At 46.2% G+C, this 20647-nt stretch overlaps 2 protein-coding genes across 2 annotated transcripts; both read right to left on the bottom strand.

The window, feature by feature from the left end:
* Nucleotides 1-814: 814 nt before the first annotated feature.
* Nucleotides 815-6161, bottom strand: ART4 (ADP-ribosyltransferase 4 (inactive) (Dombrock blood group)). Its single transcript, XM_019480807.2, has 3 exons — nt 5509-6161; nt 3889-4606; nt 815-1407 (listed from the first exon to the last, which is right to left on the bottom strand). The coding sequence occupies exons 1-3, from the start codon at nt 5575-5577 to the stop codon at nt 1304-1306; spliced, it is 891 nt and encodes a 296-aa protein (XP_019336352.1). The 5' UTR covers nt 5578-6161; the 3' UTR covers nt 815-1303.
* A 4110-nt stretch (nt 6162-10271) lies between these two features.
* LOC102566308 (matrix Gla protein) lies at nt 10272-20079 on the bottom strand. The gene is made up of 4 exons (XM_006268053.4): nt 19847-20079; nt 16781-16816; nt 11979-12051; nt 10272-11335 (listed from the first exon to the last, which is right to left on the bottom strand). Exons 1-4 carry the CDS (start codon nt 19911-19913, stop codon nt 11206-11208), a joined length of 306 nt encoding a protein of 101 aa, XP_006268115.1. The 5' UTR covers nt 19914-20079; the 3' UTR covers nt 10272-11205.
* Between the last annotated feature and the right edge of the window lie 568 nt (nt 20080-20647).

The following is a 20647-nucleotide window of genomic DNA, read 5'->3' on the forward strand; positions in this document are numbered from 1 at the left end:
TGATGGTGTTTAACACCGAAAAATACAAGGTGTTCCACCTTGGGAGGAAAAACCTGCAGCATCCTTATAGGCTCGGCAGTGCTACACTGGCTAGCACTATGGAAGAAAGAGCCTTGGGGGTCATCATTGACCACAAGATGAACATGAGCCTGCAGTGCGATGCTGCCGCTAGTAAAGGGACCAAAACGCTGGCTTGCATCCATAGATGCTTCTCAAGCAAATCCCGGAACGTCATTCTCCCCTTGTACTCGGCCTTGGTGAGGCCGCAGCTGGAGTACTGCATCCAGTTTTGGGCTCCACATTTCAAAAAGGATGTGGAGAAGCTTGAGAGAGTCCAGAGAAGAGCCACGCGCATTATCAGAGTCAGGAAAAGAGACCTTACGACGACAGGCTGAGAGCCCTGGGGCTCTTTAGCCTGGAAAAGCGCAGGCTCAGGGGTGATCTGATGGCCACCTATAAGTTTATCAGGGATGACCACCAGTATCTGGGGGAACGTTTGGTCACTAGAGCGCCCCAAGGGATGATGAGGTCGAACGGTTATAAACTACTGCAAGACTGTTTCAGGCTGGACATAAAGAAGAATTTCTTTACTGTCCGAGCCCCCAAAGTCTGGAACAGCCTGCCATCAGAGGTGGTTCAAGCACCTGCATTGAACACCTTCAAGAGTAAATGGGATGCTTATCTTGCTGGGATCCTATGACCCCAGCTGACTTCCTGCCCTTTGGGCAGGGGGCTGGACTCGATGATCTTCCGAGGTCCCTTCCAGCCCTAATGTCTATGAAATCTATGAAATCTATTAAATAATACAAGTCAGTTGGCTCTACAATTTTTATTTAACATATATGTAATTTTCAGGTCTTTTATTATTGGCCACCAGAAGGTACTATTACTGCAAACACAAAAAAATCCTACTAAGACTTTCAAAGGAAATGCTACTACACAGTCTGTTAGGACTTGAGTTTTGTTCAGTCAGTTTATATTCATACTGAATGCCTTACAAAAAAGGGCTGAGACTGACTGGAGTCACAGTTATGCTCTTTAGTACATGCACAGATCAATTATCCTTGTACTTGCAATGTATATACACATGGACCTGGTTTGATGATGACATAGTACATGAGTTCTTGGAGAGTTTGAACAGTGCACACCCTGATTCAACTAGTCAGTGAGAATTGCAGCTGAAGTTACAAAAGGTGTTTGGCACTTCATTACATCAGTAATATCTATTGCTCTATCGCTAGCTTGTCATTCTCTCTGCTCCATTCTTCACTCTTGCTCACTCAGCATATGAATCCATCTGGAATCAGGGAAAAAGCCATTGTCTGGCCAAGTATAAGGAATCAGTGATCACACAAGAAAGAAAAACAGTGACCCATGGTGCGCTGACACAGTTCTTGTTACTTGACGCTATAAAAGAATCAAACAGGAAGATCTTTAGAGTTTCATTGACAGGGCAGAGTTCTGTTGCATTTCATTTCTGGCAGCCCTTGCTTAGGACAACCATTTCCTTATAAAATATTTTTAATGCATAAATGAAAAAAAAATGGGGTAATCACATCCAGAAAACCTTTTGCCCAGAATCAAATGCATGTAGTCCAAATTTTCCATTTCCTCAGTTTTGGTTATTTTAAAACGTAGCATACAGCATATACAATGCATAAATCAGATTAAATTTGCCTGTTTTAAAGATGTATCACAGAGACCTCTGTACAAAATCATGTCTATCTCCTTTACATCCCAGTGAAGTTAATAAACTCCACCTTCTGTGCAGGATTCTAGGTTGGCTAAGATATCCCTTTTCACCTCTGATAAAGCCATAGTAAAGTAAATATATCCCAAATCCTACTTATTCAATTGTACTAACATTCTGGAATGCATTCTATTTGCGTATGAATCTTAACCCAGAGATGTCAAAGCATGTTTTCTTTAGTTACAATGGAAATCAAAATCAGCCTCACCAGTGGAGGTAACCTTAACTCAGGGCTATCCAGCTTCTGGGAACCAGAGGCCACGTACCGCATGGGCCACATGCCATTTGGGCTGCATGCCACATAGCCCCCCAGGATACCTGCCCCTAGATCAGGGGTAGGCAATTATTTCAGGCAGACGGCCGCTTACCCAGTTTTGGCAAGCTGTCAAGGGCTGCATGGGTAGCCCCGTCCCTTGACAGGTGCCCCGCCCCCTGGTCACCATCTTGGGACCAACATCCCAATGTCTTGGGACCAATGTCTCAGGGCCACCACTGATGGGGCCCAGAGTGGGGCTGGGCTGGCAGGGGTCTGTGGAGCTGGGCTGGGCTGCACTGGCAGGGAGAGTGGGGAGCTGGCCCGGCTCCATAGAGCCCCTGCTGGCTGGGACCCTGTACTCCTGCCGCCCTGCTCTGGGCCCCGGTGGTGCTGGCCCCGGGACACCAGTGTGGGCCCCATTCACCTGCTCACTCCCAGTGCTCCTCCAGCCCCGCGGTACAGGTAGGGGGCAGCTTGCAGCCCTGACCCCCTGCTCGCCGGCAGGTAATGAGATGGTGCTGTGTGGGGAAAAGCAGCCCCTCCCCCGCTCCATGGCCAGTGCTCCCTGCTGCAGCCACTTGCAGCCCGCACAAGGCTGTCCTGAGCAGGCACAGGCAGCCCCTTGTGGGCTGCGAGTGGCTGCAGCGCAGGGCACCAGGCACGGGGTGAGGGTGGGGCTGCTTCCCCCCCATGCTCAGCACCAGCTTGTAACCCGCCCCCGGTGCCATCCTGGGCCCTGCACCTGCTCCGGGCTCGCCCGTCAGGGCTACACTGCGGCAGCAGCTGTGGCCCCCCCACTTGCCGCACTGGGCAGTTTGCCACCATCACCTCTGGGTTGTCCAGCACATGAGCTCCAGGTGGGCAGCAGCAGCAAACACTGCCCAGCACGGCAAACGGTGGGGCCACAGCTGCTGCTGCCATGGTGCAGGCCCAATGGGCAAGGCCAGAGCTGGCACAGAGCCCAGGCTGGCAGCGGGGGCGGGTTACAAGCTGGTGCTGAGTGTAGGCGGGGGAAAGCAGCCACTCCCCCACCCCATGCCCAGCGCCCCACACTGCAGCCACTCACCACCCAAATGGGGCTGTGCCTGCTCAGGACAGCCCTGCGTCAGCTGCAAGCAGCTGCAGCAGGGAGCATCAGCCACAGATAGGGCGAGGGGTTGCTTTTCCCTGGGCTCAGCTTTTCCCCAGGCTCCTTCCCTGCCCTAGGTTCCCCCCACCCTCCCTTATCTGAGTTTCCAGCGTGGTACACTCACATAGTCCCAGGCAGGGCCAGGCAGGCCCTGCTGTTGCGGGAGCCTGCCGGGCTTCCCCTGGGTCCTACTGTCCCAGTTTCTGTCATTTTTGACAGGAACCAAGGACAGATCAATATTAATTTTCTAAATTTTTTACGGGCCCCGCAGGCCAGATAGAATGGCCTCACGGGCCAGATGTGCCCCACAGGCCATATTTTGCCCACCCCTATGTTAACCCCTCACAGGCTGGAGGTGGCCCTGTTGGACAGCTCTGCCTTAACTGAGTGAGAATCCACAACTGCTCAATCCTAATTAGATTAACCTGCATAAATGAGACTATCATTTTTGTTCATACTGAACAATTCTTAAAAACAAAAAAGTTTCCCATTGTTGCTATTTCTGCTTAATGTGCACCATTCCTAACAATATTGGGATGCCTGAAAAGAAAAGCTTGTTTAGGCCTTGGCTTCTTTGCCAGCAGTTTACCAATCTAACCTGTACAAAACAAAATGAATAATTGGTTCTCCAGCATCACCACCACCACCACATTTTACTGTAGCCCAAGAACAAAAAAGTATATGCCCAACCAAAGGACATGCCTAGATCCTTCTGCTTTGGGTCTACACTATGAGAATTCCAATAGACAATACCTTTCAGGAGTTCGCAGTTGTACTTGCTGTAATTCCCCAAAGAGTCCAGACGCAGCCAGTTGCCTCTCTGTGTCCAGTTGACTTTCCTGACTCTGAATACTTCATAGGGGGGGATAAGGACCTCCCTCTCAGATGCATAGTGGGAGAACTGCTGCACAGGTGCTCCCAGGCAAGTCTTTATGATGAACATTGTTTCGGTCCCAAATTTCTTGGCTTCCTTCCAAAGGAGAGAGGAGGAGGCAAAGCGGCCAAATCGCACTGTACTGCCAAGTTTAGCCTCAAAATGCAGGCCTTTTACCCCCCTGTATACCTGATAGCACTTGTTTGTTGTTGTGCCACTTCCCCACCTCCTTACCAGTTGAATTGCTGTAGTCAGGTAGAAGTGCAAATATTTGAAGGGGAAGTTGTGTCTGTAGTGCCCTGGAGATTTCCCAGCTCTGGATATAGCCTGGTTCAAGTCAGAGTGTAGTGGAGAATTCATGGTATAAGCAATGAGGGCTATAGAGTGATTCTCCTGCATCTCTTTGAGCAAACTGGTTGACATCATTGCCCAAGCCTCTTCGGCTTTTTCCCAAATGCTTGAGTAGTTCTCATGAGCACCCAGTTCTTTTTGGAAATAGTTTCCTTGTTTCAAGTCTTCCACCACCTGGTTTCTGCATCCATCATACCCATCATCAAAGGAATCTGGTGCCATATCCATAAAAATTTGGGGCACAGCCTACAACATATAAGTCATGCAAGTTTATTCTAAAAAATATCTCTATTGAATAATATTTCTATTGTACATATACTCATGGCTTTTCCTGGTTGTATGCTATTCACATGAATAATCTTTACTTATCTAATTAATCTACATGGAGCCAAATGAACTAATTTTATAATTAACCACTATTCCAACGGGTAAGAATTTGCAGAAGTAGGCACCACAACAGGAAAATAATACTTAATATACATTGTTATAAGTTTATATAGCAGATTACCTGTTGACACGGTTTTTCCTATTAAAAACCTGCTGTTATGAAACATTAAAATAACACATATGACAATATCATTGGGCTGTTCTTTTTGCTGCCTCATTTCGTATTGGACTTTGGCCAGCTGCTATGTCCAATTAGTTGACATTTGGTTGAATAACTACAAATAGGTAATCAGTTTATTTCAAATCATCACTCTCATGTGCCCATGGGGTTACAAAGGAATATCTTACTTGGCTTTTAGAATTAATAGCATGAACCATATTGTTTTATTTGGGATACCGCTTCTCTGACCATGTCAATCTAAGTCACTTGGAGGGTTGGGAATCCCTACTGCAGACAGGGGATATAAAACAGCAGATGAATACATCTCTGGACAGATTTTAAGGCAAAAGAACACTTTTCTGAGAACAACCCACAAATATTGGCTGGGGAAAAATCTGACTTGAAACTATCATTTCTAGCAGCGAAGTTAGAGGGATTAGAGTAGGTAAGAAATGGAGCAGAGCCAGTGAAAGCAAATTAGTTTTCATGCTAGGACTGATCCAAAATTCACTGAAGATAATGTAAAGGTTCTCTTTGACTTCAGTGGGCTCTGAATCAGCCATTCTTTAAGAGGTTACACAGTATTCAAATAAAGTACAACCTTTTCACCCCTCACCAGCCACTCCAGGGAGAAAATTAGCAGCAGGTTGGTCAGTAGATCTGTCATCATTCCAGAATCCAGAGTTCCACAACATTTGGATCACTTTGAGCATCAAGAGGGGTTTACTCGGTTTTCTAAAGCTGTCCTCCTCTTTTCTTTTGTAAAGTAATACACTGATTTTTTTTAAATTCTGCAGTTTGGAATTTGCGGTTGGATTTAAGTCAAGATTCTTTCTTAGCTTATTCCAGAGGTAGGGATAATCACCAGACTCTTGCAGAATTGAAGGATAGTAGCTTTGAACCAAGGAAAAAAATGCATTGGCAATAATAGCTCCAAATTAAAAATAATATAGACAAAAGCTACATACAAAAGGAAGTGTCTGAGTCCTTTAAAACCTGAGGCAGTTTCTCTTCTACTCCTTTTATGGTTGTTATATTCACCAGGTCTTTATCAATTTGCTTAATTTCAAAGTCACCTGCATTCTTTTTTTCTTCCTCCTTCTTTGTTCTCCTTACACCGTACTCTGTCCAAATTGTGTTAATAGTCCAGAGAGAAAGGAGACCCTCTCTTTGACATGTCAAAGGAATCTCTCTCCTGTGTATTTACATGACAGCATGAAGTGAAGAGGGAAGTCTCCAGTCCAGAGTTTAATGAGCAGCATTAAAAAGGAGTGCATGGGCTCTGATAAAGGCAACAGAGAGGTGGGTTTCTCATTCAGAACCCATCTGGAAGAGCTGATAATACAGACGCCAATTCACTTCTGACCTCACCATCTTCTAGTTCCTCTGATAATGCTGTTGGCAATCCCACTCTAATTTTAGTTGAACTTTTTTTTTTTAATTTCCACATGCTTAGGGAAGGCACATAAATGGATTGTCACAAAACCAGGCTCCCACTTTCTAATGTACCTCACAGAATGAGATTACAGGGACACTCAGTCTCCGTGGTCTGATCACTTCTCATGCTCTCTGCTGAATTGACAACAAGGAAGCAAACATCTGTCAAAGCTGAAGGTGTTTTTGTGTAGTGTGGGCAAATGAATTAGGCTAAGAGCTACCAGCTCATTTCACAAAACAGCAGTCAAATGGCAGCAACTTTCATTCAGTGCTGATTTTGATGGAAGTCAAACAAGTCCCTTTTTGTGAGCAGCCACATCAATGATTCTCAACCAGGGTGACACAGCAACCTGGGGTTCCTTGAGATCCTATCCTTTCAAGGGTGTTATGGGGTGATATGTGATACACGATCACATGATCAGCCAGAGATTTCATGCAGGATACCATAGTGTCAAAAACACTGTGACCAGTTGTGGTCTTTCTGAAGAATTGCTCTATTATTGTTTTGTAGTCAAAATGTAAGTGAAAACAAAGAGCTGGCATTTTCTTAGGGGTGCTTTGAATCTATCAAGGGGTGCCCCAAATCCAAAAACATTAGGAACCACTCAGCTATATGTTCGACTCCTATTTACAGTCTGCACATGGTCTGATTCTTAGGGGAATTGTGTCCAGCTTGTGGGAGGCAGTTCACAAGACATTTAGACAAACCTGAACATGCTTGGGGCTAAGTTTTGTGAAGTCATAAATAAAACAGCACATTCTGAAGCCTTTTCGGCTCTCTCTGCACTGATAAGGTCTTCTTACATATCTCTGTAAAACACACCAATACCCCTGCTTCCCAGCTCCCACCCATGTAGCTTCTCTGGACTTCGTACTCACATATCATGCTCTGTGGCTTGTGGTGGTTACTCTGCACAGAAGAACTAACAAAGGGTGCCAAAGCATGGTTCTGTGTATATGGAATAATAGAATGCAATCTTTAGCTCAACTTGGTAGTACTTGAGGCAGAAAGGACTAGGGATGCTAATCAAGGAAGGTGTGCTGGCTGGTAAATCAGGTACACATGTGTTTATAGTTTGGTTCCTCATGAGACATAGGAGTATATACAACTACAAAGATGATGTGAGCTCATGGCCGCCATTGATGTCGAAATACAATTAGGAGCTAGTTCATAATACCATGATAGTCTGTAGCATGGGGCTTGGTGCTGCTGCTACTTTAAGAACCGCAGGTGGTGGGAGAAGCAGGCAGCAGGTGTAACCAGAGTCAATCAGGAGCCATATGACTAGGGAGCGGTCTGGGCTAGACTGAATATAAGCCCAGGCCCTGAATGTAGCCAGCAGTAAGATCCTGGAGACTGCTGAAGAAACATCATCTCAGGAGGAGGGCTACAGCTCCAGAGTGCCAACACGGAGAATACAGCATGAAGCAGGCTGACCCTACAGGCTGCAGGGAAAAGAAGTCCTGGCTAGGAGCCCTGCAAGGGAGTGTCTGATGGGCTGCTGAACTGCCTTGTGATTACCAGGGAGACTGTGGGAGCTTTAGGGATATAACTCAAAGCTGGGGATTATGCTGGTACCTAGTGAAGACTGCCCTGGAAGTTTGTTTGCCTACCCTGGTGTGGGGCTGTGTGCTGTTTTCCTCCTTTGTTGATGTTGGTGGGTGCAGAATGGAAAGTTTGTGTTATAGCCAGGGGGCTTATCTTTTGGTTACAGTTCATACTGGTGGTTTGGGTTGGGAGTGTGAGGGGTAGTCTCTGGCAATCCCATTAGTGCCCTAGAGACATGTAGTCACCTTGAACCCTGCTGGGGGCAGGCTCAAGGCAGAGCCAGCACAGAGCCCAAAGCAGGGCAGAGCATGGGGCCACAGCACCCAGAGCAGGGCAGAGCCAGGGGCCCAATGCCTGAGCGGGGTGGAGATAGGGGCCAAGGGCCCGATGCCCAAGAGGGCAAGACTACAGCTGGTGCCTAGAAGCTAGGTCCAATACAATGGGCCTGGGCTAGAAGGCTCAGCTAGAGAAAAGAGGTGAAGGCTAAGAAGGCTGAAACTCCAACAGGACAGTGATGGTACAGTGACATCTGGGATTCATGGGATGCAGTGTAGGGGCAGATGGAGCCATATAATTAACCCTTAAGGCTTATAGGTGCCCTGGGGCACAGATGGACAGAGAACTCAAGAGCAGGGTCAAAGCCAGTGGTGTTCAGGAAGGACCTGCTGGCTAGTGGATAAAGTCTCACTCTAGGACTCCCAAGGCAGCCTCCCTTTTGATCCAATAATTACATCAAGGCATAGCAGGTGAGATAGAGGGGAGGATACCCTAGAGGCAGAGCAGGGCAAGGGTTACAGGGCCATGGGGGGTGTCACAGCCACCCCTAGAACTCAACTGTGTTACACTCTCAAAAAGTTAGTACACTGTGTTGCAAGATGTGCCTGATGTGATGACACTTTTCTCCTGATGATGTAACATTGTAATGTAGAAGAAAAAGTAATGAAAAAAGCCAATCCACTTATAATTCTCTGAATCATTCAAGTACATCTGTCTCTGAGTCTTAAAATATGAGCTTTTAAGCTGGGGGTAGCCAAGGGGATACCCTGACAATAAGACGAGGTAACCTCCATGTTTTGCATATTCCTAAACAAGCAGGATGTCATTCCTAAATACAAGCAAGAATGAAAGGGGCCTAATATGAAAAAGACTGCACACCACTGAGTTAGGGCATAGGAAAAGTCAGGAGATATTGAATATTCATGTTTAGTTCCAAATTTGAAATTCATAAAGTAGACTGGATATATAATGCCTTCTGCCTTTACATTGGACCTTTAGGGCTGTTTGTATGTATTTCTGTATGAAATTAATGGAAGGTTAGCCTGAACTTGGCTTACAGGGTCCCAATGTTTATGCGGAGCTTTGAAAATGTTAAAGGCTGTCATGGTGCAACTGATTTCATCGAATGAAGTTAAATAAAATGGCCACAAGGCGGCAGCAGAGGGTCTACAAAAATGAGCTCTGCAACACTATATATAGCTAAAAATGGAAGTTATATCCCCCTGGCTAGGCCTTGGTCCTGGCTCTTCTGATCAGATCCATCCTGGCACCCATACAGAGATCTACCAGCTTCAGAGAGCACTGGATCTACACGACATTCAACTGGTGCAGATCAGACTGCAAAATTAAAACCTGGCAACTTTTCCGCTAAAGCAATTAACTGAAAGGGAAAAACAGTAATAAAGGAGAAAAAAATTCAACAGGCAGTTTGATTTTTTTTACTTTAGAAGAAGAGGAGGAGGAGGAGGAAACTGCTGTAAATAAATCGATGTCCAAACAATAGAAGGAATTACTAATATGGAACTAAATTCTGCTGTCCTTCTGTAAGCAAAAATTCCACTTGTTTTAATGAGTTTTGTTCAGGTCAAGCCCATGTGTTTGCGTAGTGTCCATTAGTATAGCTTCATTGGAATCAATGGAACTATGCTGATTTGCACCATCTGAGAATTTGGTCCCTGGACAATCCTGAGTGCAATATCCTGTTCTGGTTTTTGTCTAATAGCAGTATGTATGGTGAGTTTCAAATCTGCCATGTTTGTGCATTCTTGTCAGTTCTAGAATAACGGGTTCACTGGTATACCATTAACTGTGTTCAAATGGACATGGAAACTGCATTTTCCCTGAAGAGCAGAGAAAAAAAATTTAATTCAGCTGACGACAGTGTAGGATGTACCTGATCCTCCTCCCATTTCACACCAACATACATAGTTACTCCAGATTTACATTTGGGTACATCAGAGGAGAATCAAGCCAGATATTGATGATTCCTGCTCTTTAGTACTCAACTCCAAAAAAGTACTTTATCTTCCAACCCACTCCATTCTAGTCAAATGTCCCCAGTAGAAGCCAGAGAGATAAAGAGAAAGAAGCAGAACATGAACCCACTTTACATAACCCACATTTATTACAGTCAGCAACTGGGGATGACTCCACCAGCCAACATGCAAATGAAAAGAAATCACTTGTTTCCAGTCTCTTGAAGCTTGCCTCTATGAAGATACTCATTTCTTCTTCACAGAATATGACATATGATATATGATGATACAAGAGAGGCTTCTGGAAGTTGATAATGCATAATAGTCATAAAAGATATTTGAAGGAATTTGCATAGAAGAAAGAAGATATGTAAACCAAGCATTGACACAACTTCAACCCCATCTTAATTTGTTTTAGGTTTTTAAAAGTTATATTAATTTTTCATTCCATTTTTGCCTTTCTCTGCATTTTTTTCAGCCAGGACTAGAAACTTAAGAGTCAAATAAACTATAAAGAAAGGCTTTCCATCTGGCTATTTTCAGACAGACCAAAAACAAGTTGTACCATAAGAACCAGAAATTACCACAACCTCACCCCACTTCCTTTCAGATCCAAAAAAATCAGTGAAGCATATAAATGAAGGTGCTTATCTCAACAGAACTACCAATGCTGCTGGTGCTCATCTGTTTCCAAATAATATATGCTCAGAATGAGAACCAAATCCTTCTTCAGAAGAATATCCTCTTCCTACACTTGCTCTGGAGCTTTGTTGGCAGTAAATAAAACAGGCTATCACACTTCACTGAGGAAATTTAAAATACCATGGAGACCACAGGAGGAAAATGTTCATGGTGAAAGCTGCACAATTAATGCTGAAGAATCCATGACTAGAAAATTGAAAATCAGGATAAATATTGCCTTTGTGCTCTCATTGCTGATGCACACAATTGAGGTTGGCCCAGTCTACCTTTCCCTTTTCTTTCCTTCCCTCCCACAACCCACATCCTTATAGGAATTAAACTCGACCCTACTTAGGTGAGGGAGGGGACAATCGCATCTTCAGTACTCCTCACTATAATGGCGATAGTCGAAACGGTATCTCATTTGCCTGGAGTGATATCTACAAGGTAAATATTCTTCACACTGCTCACGCCTCTGCTCCGCTGGGGACTTGTAGTTTTCAAGGTACCTGGAGTAGACAAAGAGAAAGACGCCTTTGGTCATAGTCTGTCACTGCACTGGGGCACATTCCATGCCACTTGCTGAACTGAAGGAAAGTGATTCCCCACCAATGTACTCCTTTGTTTGCTTTATTTATTTACAAAGGGGTAGAGCCCTTGGATTCATTCCCCCGGGCTCTACTACCTGGAAATTAAACCCAGTTCCCATCTTTATTGTCAATGAAGCTGTAGCAGCTGAGGATAAAACACAAGCTCCCAGGTTACTGTTCCAGGCAATCTATCAGCTGGGACTTCAGCCCAAGGCCTTTAGGGTATATGTATACAGTGACCTCCTGTCCCTATGGGAAAAAGTGCCCAGCAGCACAAGAACACTAACCATTGAAAACCCCTGGACATGTCCTATCTGCTGGGAGCTCTGCCAGGGGGCAATGTAGAGCCACAGCCCATCCTTTTCAGGGAACTTCTTGAAGGATATTAATAGTGCTTTTAGAAAGATGTTTTCCACTTCCAGTGTCTCCAACATTCTCTTTCATGCATGGAGATGGTGGTACTAATATGAACCAAATCACCATTGTCTTCCCTCCCCCCTCTTACATAATCAGAGTAGAGTTCAGTCCTAAGACTAATATGTGGGGCAGGGAGAGGTTTTACCATTCATAGTAGGAGGAGGCCCTCTTCTGCCTCCTTACAAAGGCATTAGCAGTTTCTTTTCCTATCTTGATATCTGCCAAGGGAGAATGAAATGAGTTAGAGACATGGGGGCAAATATTACATTGTGTGCTGGAGATGGGATATCTGCTGTGCTCATCACAAAGAGATACCTGGCCCACCTTGCCCTAGTTCCCATTGCACTTCCCTCAGCCTCCACATTAATGTCATATCTCTCATTTCCATAGCTGGCAGTCCCAATTGTCACAGGTTTTGACTGGGATCAAAACAGGAGCAGCACAGTCCTTTTACAAATGTAGCCCTTCCAAGCTACCTTGCTGTTCCTCTGCAGTAGGTGGCCATGACTGGCTTGCCCCTGGAGGAACTGCAGTATAAGTTAAATGAGCTGTAATTAATTTACAGACACTCACAGCTCTGTGCGTAGGTGGGTGTATGTGTGTGTTGCCAGGGTGGGGAGAGTAAGCACATTTTATCTTGCATACTTCACAGATACCTAAAGCAGAACAAAAGGCTTTCTCTCAGGAGAAATGCCACATCTGTTTACAGTCTGTAAGAGTGGTGCCTCATCATGCCACATCTGTTTACAGCCTGCAAGAGTGGTGTTGTGTGTATACCAACGATGGTTGCATTGCCTCATTTCCAAGAATTGGCACACACAGAGTGGGAGTGAGTAGACAGGGATTGCTTTTACAGGAATGGTCTTGGGTACAGCATAGAGGCAATGGAGGCAGGCCCATGATCACTGAATGGTGCAGGAAGTGTTCCTTATACCAGTATTTGCAAAACACTGAGACAGAAATACAGGCCTTGCCATAGAGGTGGGACCCTTCCTGGCTAATCTCATCTTTCTATGTCAGGGTTATAGGTGCCAGTGAAATGTTTCTGTTGCCATAATTCTTGGCAAGGGAGAGAGCTCAGATGTCTGTATCCTGGGAAGGTATCCTTGGAGACCAACTGGCAAGCTAAGCTCAGGTCAGGCCTGAAATCCCATCTGCATGTAAACCACCAGTTAATAAGGTGCCAGAAATGACAATCTTCCTTTAACAGTTTTGTTTTTCATCCCCCTGTGTTTTGATTGGCTCTCTGGGGAAATTCCAACTTTTATAACTCCATACAGTGATATTATCCTTTAGCTGGTGGAGGCAGAAAAAACAGTGAGGGCTCATCCATATATGCAGTCATTTGAGCAGCTTGCAGCTGCTCAAATAGCAGCGGCACAAATTTGTGCCAGAGATTTGTGCCTCAGCACACGTGCCTGAACATGCACTTTGGGTAGGGCAAATTGTGCCACTTGGGGCAAACTAACCCTGCCCTGCTCCTCCCAGATTTTCACCCAGATTTTCACCTGTGCTGGCTCCAGCATTATAAAAAGCTGCCCTGGTGAGCAGTTCAGAGCTATTTGCCCTCAGGAGCTTCTGAGGCCTGTGCAATTGGTATCTGGGGACACTAGCCCCTTGTGCCAGCTGGACTGCTGAAGTAGCCCTAACCTGGAGTGGCAACTGCACCTTCTACACATTGCAGCAGTCTGGCAGTGGGGGCTGATGCCTGGCTGTGACCTGCTGCTACCTGTGACAGCATCTGCTCCCTTGGACCTGCAGCCCCACATCAGTGTGCCTGCCAGCTCCAGACAAGGACCACACAACCACCTGGGCTGTGGTACACACACTGCAGCAGAGCTGCCTGCACTTCTGGGCCAGCTAAAAGTGAGCTGTGGCTGCACAGTTGGCCTTTGGGCAGCACTGCTGTCATGTCTTCTGGTGTCCCCACTCTGCCATCTGGGCAACTATCACCCAGAAGATGTGCTTCTTGTGGTGGCCTGCATCAAACTGTTGATGCCTGTCTTCCTGGCCCCAAATGGCCAGGAGGTCAGCCACCTCATCTGCCTTCCAGCTGGGCAGAACCCTGGCCCTGGGCAAGCTCCTCTTCCTCTTTTGGGTTTTTTTGTCATAGAAAAATCAGAGCTACTCCTGCATCCTTCTCTCACCAGGATGTGGGGTGCTAAGCAGCACTGATATGCTGGTTCCCTGCCCCTGCCCCTCACTCTCAACTCATAGCTCCCCCACAAGCCCCTCATTCCTGACTGGCAGCCCCTGCCTGCCCCGCTAGCTCCCTCCCAGCTGCAGCTCCATCCCAGCACCAGGATGTGAGTCCAGCTGCAACTATACCACCTGATGCTTTGTGGCTCTGAGCAGTGCCAGCCCTTGCTGTTCTGCTCCCTACGCCTGTTCCCAGGCCCTAGCAATCCCCATGCTGCTCTTGGGAAGCCCTCGACTGGGGCTCAGGGACTGGGCTGGGCAAGCCCCTTCCCTTCCAAACTGGCCTCCCCCTCCACAGGCTGCTCTAGTGGGGCAGGAGGGCTCCAAGCCCAGCTATGGCAGCCTCTTTCCCCCATCCCCCCCAACCTCTCTCTCTCTCTCTCTCTCTCTCTCTCTCTCTCACACACACACACACACACACACACACACACACACAGAGCTACTGCCACCTCCACCCCTCCCCCCAGCCCATCACACACTCCCCCCAAGTGGTTCCTGGGACCAGGAGCACCTCCAGGCTGGGGCTGGTGTGTGGGCATGGGGCACGGCTGCAGTGTGGCAGTTGCCCCTGCAGCCATGACTCCTGCTAGCAAGTCCTGTCCTGTCCAGTCTGGTGGCTGGGCACACAGGGTGTTAGATTTGTGGGATTGGGGATGGGAAGGGGCATGGGGGTGGGGGTTGTGAGGGAGGTGTGGGGCTTATGCAGGGGTTTTGGGTGGTATGGGGTTTGTGGGTGTGGGATTTGGGGGTGGGGAGTTTGTGGGTGTGATTTGGGGCTGTGGGGGTTTGTGGGTGGATTGTGGTGGAGTTTGTGGGTGTGGGGGGACTGTGTGGCAGGAAAACTGCTCAGGAGGGGCGGGTCCCTTCCACGTCCCCCCCCCCCCACACACACACACACAGTGCACAGAGCACCCCCACATCCCTAGCAGCAGCAGCAGCCATCAGGGCACTCATCCCCACTTCTGGCAGAGACCCCCAGCAGTGCAACATGGCCTCATACCCAGCAGCTGTACATGTCACAAGGTGTGGGCCTGGCCGGCTGGTACATGCTCTCAGGCAGACAGGCCAGCTCTTGCTGTCACCTGGGATTCCAGTACCACACGCAGAAGCCATGCGCCCTCAGGCCTGCACAGGTCCTGTCTCTATGTACCCCACATGCTGTTGGGCCGGGCCAGCTCCATGGAGTCAGGACCCAGCCCAGCCCTAGGGTGCACAGCTTTTGTATGCAGTGCCAGGACCTTGGAAGACAAGAGCCAGCCTGGTCCTGTTTGAGGGCCCATGCCCTGTGGCATGTGCAGCCACCAGAGGTCTCTGTCAGGAGTGGGCATGAGTGCCCCAACAGCTGCTGCTGGGGGGGGGGGAGGGGGCTGTGCACCATGCAGGGGGGGCTGTATGCTATGCGGGGGGCTAGGCAGGGGACTGTGCTGAGGCAGGAGGCAGCACAGGGACATGGGGCAGCCATAGAGATGCTCTGGCCGGGTGTCAGAGCATCTCCTTGGAGGACCCAGCCTCTGGTTGCCTCTTGGCATGCTCCAGAAACGTACCCTGCACCACTTTTTTTCCTGCATGAAGTGCAGGGAACATCTTTTTGTTCTTAGTGTGCCTCTTGTGGTGTCTCAAACTACTTTGAGGCGCCATAACAGGCATGTGCTCGCTCATCTGGATGCAGCCAGAGAGTTCTGGAAGATTTTCCAAATGGATTTTGGTAGTGAGTCAGGTCACAGAATAGATGAGGATCATATAAATATGTTAGGCCCCAAATTCTGGTTCCCACCTGTTCTGAACAGAGCAGGCACAGCAAGTGCATAGTTCAACCCCACTCCACCCCTCTTTTCTTGATAGTTGGAATTAGTGATCTAAAACTTTGTCCCAGATTTGAGAAGCTCTTAAGTTTTTGCCTGACGCCTATTTCAAGTCCCAGCTCTTTCTAGCCATGTCTAAACACAGACTTACCACTCCCAGGCAGTAATGCCTTCAGATATGCTGCATTGTTCTCCATGGACTACCTCTGGAACTGGAAATAATATAGCACTGTCAGCATCTCTGGGGCTGACTGACTAATTAGCTATCATTCATCAGTGCTCACCCATTGCTACTAAATCACAGCTGCACTGCAGATTCAAGAGGGTAGCCCTCCTGTAGCCTGCTTGATGGCAGTACTACCCGGTACAGCAGTGTGGACACATGCTCTGGCACTCCACCTCCCCTTACATCCTGGTGGAGGCAACCATCTTCTTCTGCCCTGACAAGCCAGCAGAGTTCATTTACTTGTCTTTGTGCTTGTTTCTGACTCCTTTTAGTTTAATCCAAAAATCCTGCCCTAGCACTTCGATACATCCTTTGTAGATATCCATTCTACTACTCCCTCACCTTGCCCTCACTCTCATTTCCGTACCTCTGAAGGCCACGTGATTCTTGAAAAGGCCTGTCTTGTGCCCTGTGATATCTGAGGGTTGAAAAATTCCTGCTCATGTCACTGGTGCCTGCTCCCTCATGATTGCAGAGTCCATGGTTCTAACTCTCAAGAAGCCTGGACCATATGTTTGCTACAGGCATTCATTCAGCTAAGATGAGAAGCCTCATGACACCTGCTGTGTATGACCAGAGTCAAGCAAAGGAGGAGAAAGAAACGATATAGGATTCATCAAGAATCTTATTCATTCCCTAATCCCCAAACATGAAGAATTCAGGGATCACGGCAATAAAGTACAGAATGGTCAGTGGTGGCAAACTACTCAAATGACTCACTTTCCACACTGTGTGATTCCAAGGAGTGTTCTAGATCTGGAAAACAAAGAACAGAGCAAGTAAGCAGAGACTGCCTAGACACCATGCCTGAGATCCCAGTCCTGAAAAGCCCACAGTAGATGACTACTAAATCTTCCTCCATTTTTAAACAACCCAATTAACCACTTTAGGAAATTTTGTCTCTCTGCCCCTGCCACCCACTCCTCCCCTCCCCCCAAGGTCTTATCTACAGTAGGAGTTTGGGGCAAAAAAATCCCTACATTTGCTCTATCAGTCTCACTGGTGTTTGTAACTGTTTCTAGCAGGGATGGAAACAGTGGGGCATTTTTTGGCAAAAATCCATAGCATAAGCACAGCACCATGGATGGCTGTGACTGTATGTGATAAATCTACTGCGCTGGGCAGCGGTCTTTCTCAAGCGCACTGATCTTTTTCTGCATGGGCTGCCTCCTACACAGGAAGCAAACAGACTACTTAACTTGGGGCTGGCGTAATTTCCATCACCACCCAGCCATGCATGGAGGTAGCCACACTGTTTCCTGTTTTGGAGTCAGCTGACCCAGAGTAGTGAGGCATGCTCCAAGGCATGGTTGCTGAGCATGTTAAGTTAACCGTGTAGATTAGGGCCTTGATCTCTTCTCCCCATACAGTGGAAGTTGTGTTTCTTTGATCATTAGGGAACAGAACCAAAAATATGTAGTCACCCTTGCCTTTTGCAGCTTCACAGACCAGAACTGAGGAGAAGGTAGGACCTGTGATCACATTACACAAATGGCCTTCCAGTCATCCAGGGCATCTATCTATACATGTGCTCCAGAATGGAGAGGGCAGGCACTTTAACTAAAGTGGCTATGAGAGCTGCTCTAATTAAAGCAGGCACAGCATCCCCTGTATTCAATATCCCATGCTTCAAAATGGTGGCAGGGGCTCATTCAGTGAGCTTTAGTTAAAGCACCCCTGCCACCATTTACACAGGATGCAGAGGCTGCTGGAGCACACTAATTAGCATGGTCCAGCAAACTGAATTAATTGAATCTGCTTTGATGCATGCTAATTTGTGTGCTAAGGTCAGTCAGCTCTGACCCTTGATGATCTCTGAAGTCCCCTAGGAAGAATTTTTGACCTTCGCCCTCAAAGAGCCCTGGCTCCTCTTCTGACCCAGGCAGTCGACCCACTCCCAGAACCAGCAGGGGGAAGTTGACCTGGAACATCCTCCCAACTGAACTATGTCCCTCACTTTAAAGTGAGTTCCTCAGAAGCCTCTTCACTATCACCCTGGCCCAGTACTCCCCAGGAGTGCATTTGCACCCCGATAGTGCTGCCCCATTGAAATTCTTATCCTTTAGAGTTCTGAACACCAACATGCAGCGCATCTTCCACTCCCTAGCAACAATAAATCCAGCAGAACAGCAATTCTGAACATTGTAACAGTTTATTAGTGTTTGTTGCTGGAGGATCTTGAAGTTCTTCTCACATACAAATTTGTTAATCCTTGTGAGTAAGATAATTGCTTTAATCCCCTGTATTACAGTGAAAAAGCTAAAGTACAGAGAGTTTAAATGACTGTTTAGGATTGTAGAGGGTCAATGGCAAAGATGAGTCTGGAACCTAGGAATTGATAGATCCTGAATAACCACGACAAGCAAATGGGAAAATCAGATTCTATTGAGAGATAATAGTAAGGAAAGGGAGCAAGCAGTGACTGACTTGCTTCCCCTTTCATTTCCTCCTTTGAGAAGGTCACTGATGGAAGGGAATAGAGAGTGCTTAGTCTATTGCTTTTTCATCCTCAAAAGAGTTCAAGTGTTAGCTTTTGCCAAAGTACTGGTATTTCATATAAATATATTCTGGGAGGCATCAGTTTTTGATGGCATGTCAGAGGTCAGTATGCAAACTCTTACTGGGATGCAGCCCTTTGAATATCTCTAGGGAGACTTGCTAAAGCAACCAGCATTTTTCACAGCACATGAAAACTGACAGAAAATTAAACCAAGAATTTTGAACATCATGGTACACAATAGCTAAAAAGCAGAAGTGACCAAGTATAAGATCAGGTGAGATATCTGTTAAATAAATATATATTTTAAGATTTGCAATGTATGTGTGTGTATATACACACACTCGTAAAATTTATATATACATAAGCTTTGCAATGAATGTATGTATGTATATATACACACACACACACACATATACACACACACACATACATATATATGTATGTATGTATACATATACTGAAAATCTTATATACATATAAGATCTGTGCGAATAGATACACACACGCTGTAAATCTTTAAAATGTCGCAGAGCTGATGCCAGTGAAAGGGGGCATGTAAGGCTGACAAGAACTGATGCAATACAGACAATAGTAGGGCCCTTTTCATCCTCCCCTTCTCAGCCCTGCTCACTTCCCCATCACAGCAAGTTTTCAGCATCTGCTGTTTCAGAATCTGTTTTTCCCCATACATTCTTGGTAATGCACTCACTCCTGATTAAAAGCACTGAGGCTATTTCAGCTCTAAATGTTAACTGTTCTTGTTTAAAAGAGACAACTTATTTTTAACAATGTAACTTTCTCCCCACAAACATTCTCCCAGTCCAACATATTTCAATAGAATTAAAAAGTAGGTCTCTGTTTTTTTGTTCTCAAGCTAGATACAATATAGCTTTCCAGTACTGGAAGAGGTAATAATACACCCTCCCCCATAGTCTCAGCAGTTCTGCTGATTCACATGAGTCATGACCTACAGGTCAGATCCCTCATCCAAATCTAGAATTTATCTAAATCATAAACCAGATGCTGAGGCTTCCTCCCTTGTCCAATGGTGCAATAGTTGTCATCCTAGCAGAGCCAAATATTCATTAGGGATCAGGCTGAGGAGCTTCAAATCCATTGTCAGGTGCAACCTACATGGCTGGGATTGAGAACCTGCTGATAGTCAGCTGTACACTGACTATCCCCAAAACTGGATTTCGCTTAATCAGAGATCCCTCTCAGAATCTAAGTGTTCAGTAAGACACCCAGATAATATTCCAGGCAAAATAAATGTAATATCCCCTTACCTCTCTCACAACAGCAAAGGGCTACCAAGGTCAGGGTCAGGATTAGTAACACCAAAAATTTCCTCATCCCCTTTTTTGGATGATATATTTTTCACAGTCCCAGAGCTTCTTCTGGAGAGTTCTGAAGCTTCTCTGGAGCTTGCCTCTCAGCTGCAGTTTATATCCTGTGATCATCTGGAGAGATCAGAGGTCTGGCTAGAGGCCCTTAAACTTTGCATCCCAGTTCCAACACAAAGGCTTTCATTTGGGCCAGGAGCTATCCGGTCCTGGCAGCCTTTGCACATTCATCTCAGTCTCATGGCATTTCCAGATGACTTTATGGATCGCTTAACACGATTCCTAAAGAAAAACAACAGAAAAAAATAATAGCCTTATTACAAACATTCCACAGCTCAACATTGAGAGAATAAGTTGTTTCAGCTGCTTGAAAAAAAGAAACAATGGAAGAAAACAACCTGTCATGATGTAGAGTCTGTATTTTGGAAAAATGCTAAATTCTTCAAAGTTCTAGTCCAGGTCTGATTATGAACTTAGTTTTGATTCTTCCCTCAGAAGCCTCTCTAAAATAGTCTCTGTGTGTTGGGGGGTGGTGATTGCAGGATAGATTTCTGTTGTTGAAAGTTTAAGACAATTCAGGCAACGTGCTCTGAAAAATATGAGTTTTTAATGCTTGAAAGGATTTTTATTTATTTATTCCTGAGAAGTTTCCAATTTTTTTTTGTTTTTTTCAAAAAAATAGACCTAGAGACTCCATGGCCACCACCAGAGAGTGTGGCCATGCAGTATGTGGCACTGCAGACC

The sequence above is a fragment of the Alligator mississippiensis genome, chromosome 4 (genome assembly GCF_030867095.1).
Source record: "Alligator mississippiensis isolate rAllMis1 chromosome 4, rAllMis1, whole genome shotgun sequence".
Taxonomy (NCBI): Eukaryota; Metazoa; Chordata; order Crocodylia; family Alligatoridae; genus Alligator; species Alligator mississippiensis.

Coding starts and splice junctions, on each gene's coding strand:
- ART4 (XM_019480807.2), bottom strand. CDS start 5,577: ATGATGACAGATCTACTGACCAACCTGCTGCTAATTTTCTCCCTGGAG. Junction 4,607..5,508: donor GGCTGGTGAGGGGTGAAAAG/GTTGTACTTTAT, acceptor TATATGTTGTAG/GCTGTGCCCCAAATTTTTAT. Junction 1,408..3,888: donor CAACTGCGAACTCCTGAAAG/GTATTGTCTATT, acceptor ATTCTTTTATAG/CGTCAAGTAACAAGAACTGT.
- LOC102566308 (XM_006268053.4), bottom strand. CDS start 19,913: ATGAGGAAATTTTTGGTGTTACTAATCCTGACCCTGACCTTGGTAGCC. Junction 16,817..19,846: donor CCTTTGCTGTTGTGAGAGAG/GTAAGGGGATAT, acceptor TTTGTTTTCCAG/ATCTAGAACACTCCTTGGAA. Junction 11,336..11,978: donor GCCTCCTCCTACTATGAATG/GTAAAACCTCTC, acceptor TGTCTACTCCAG/GTACCTTGAAAACTACAAGT.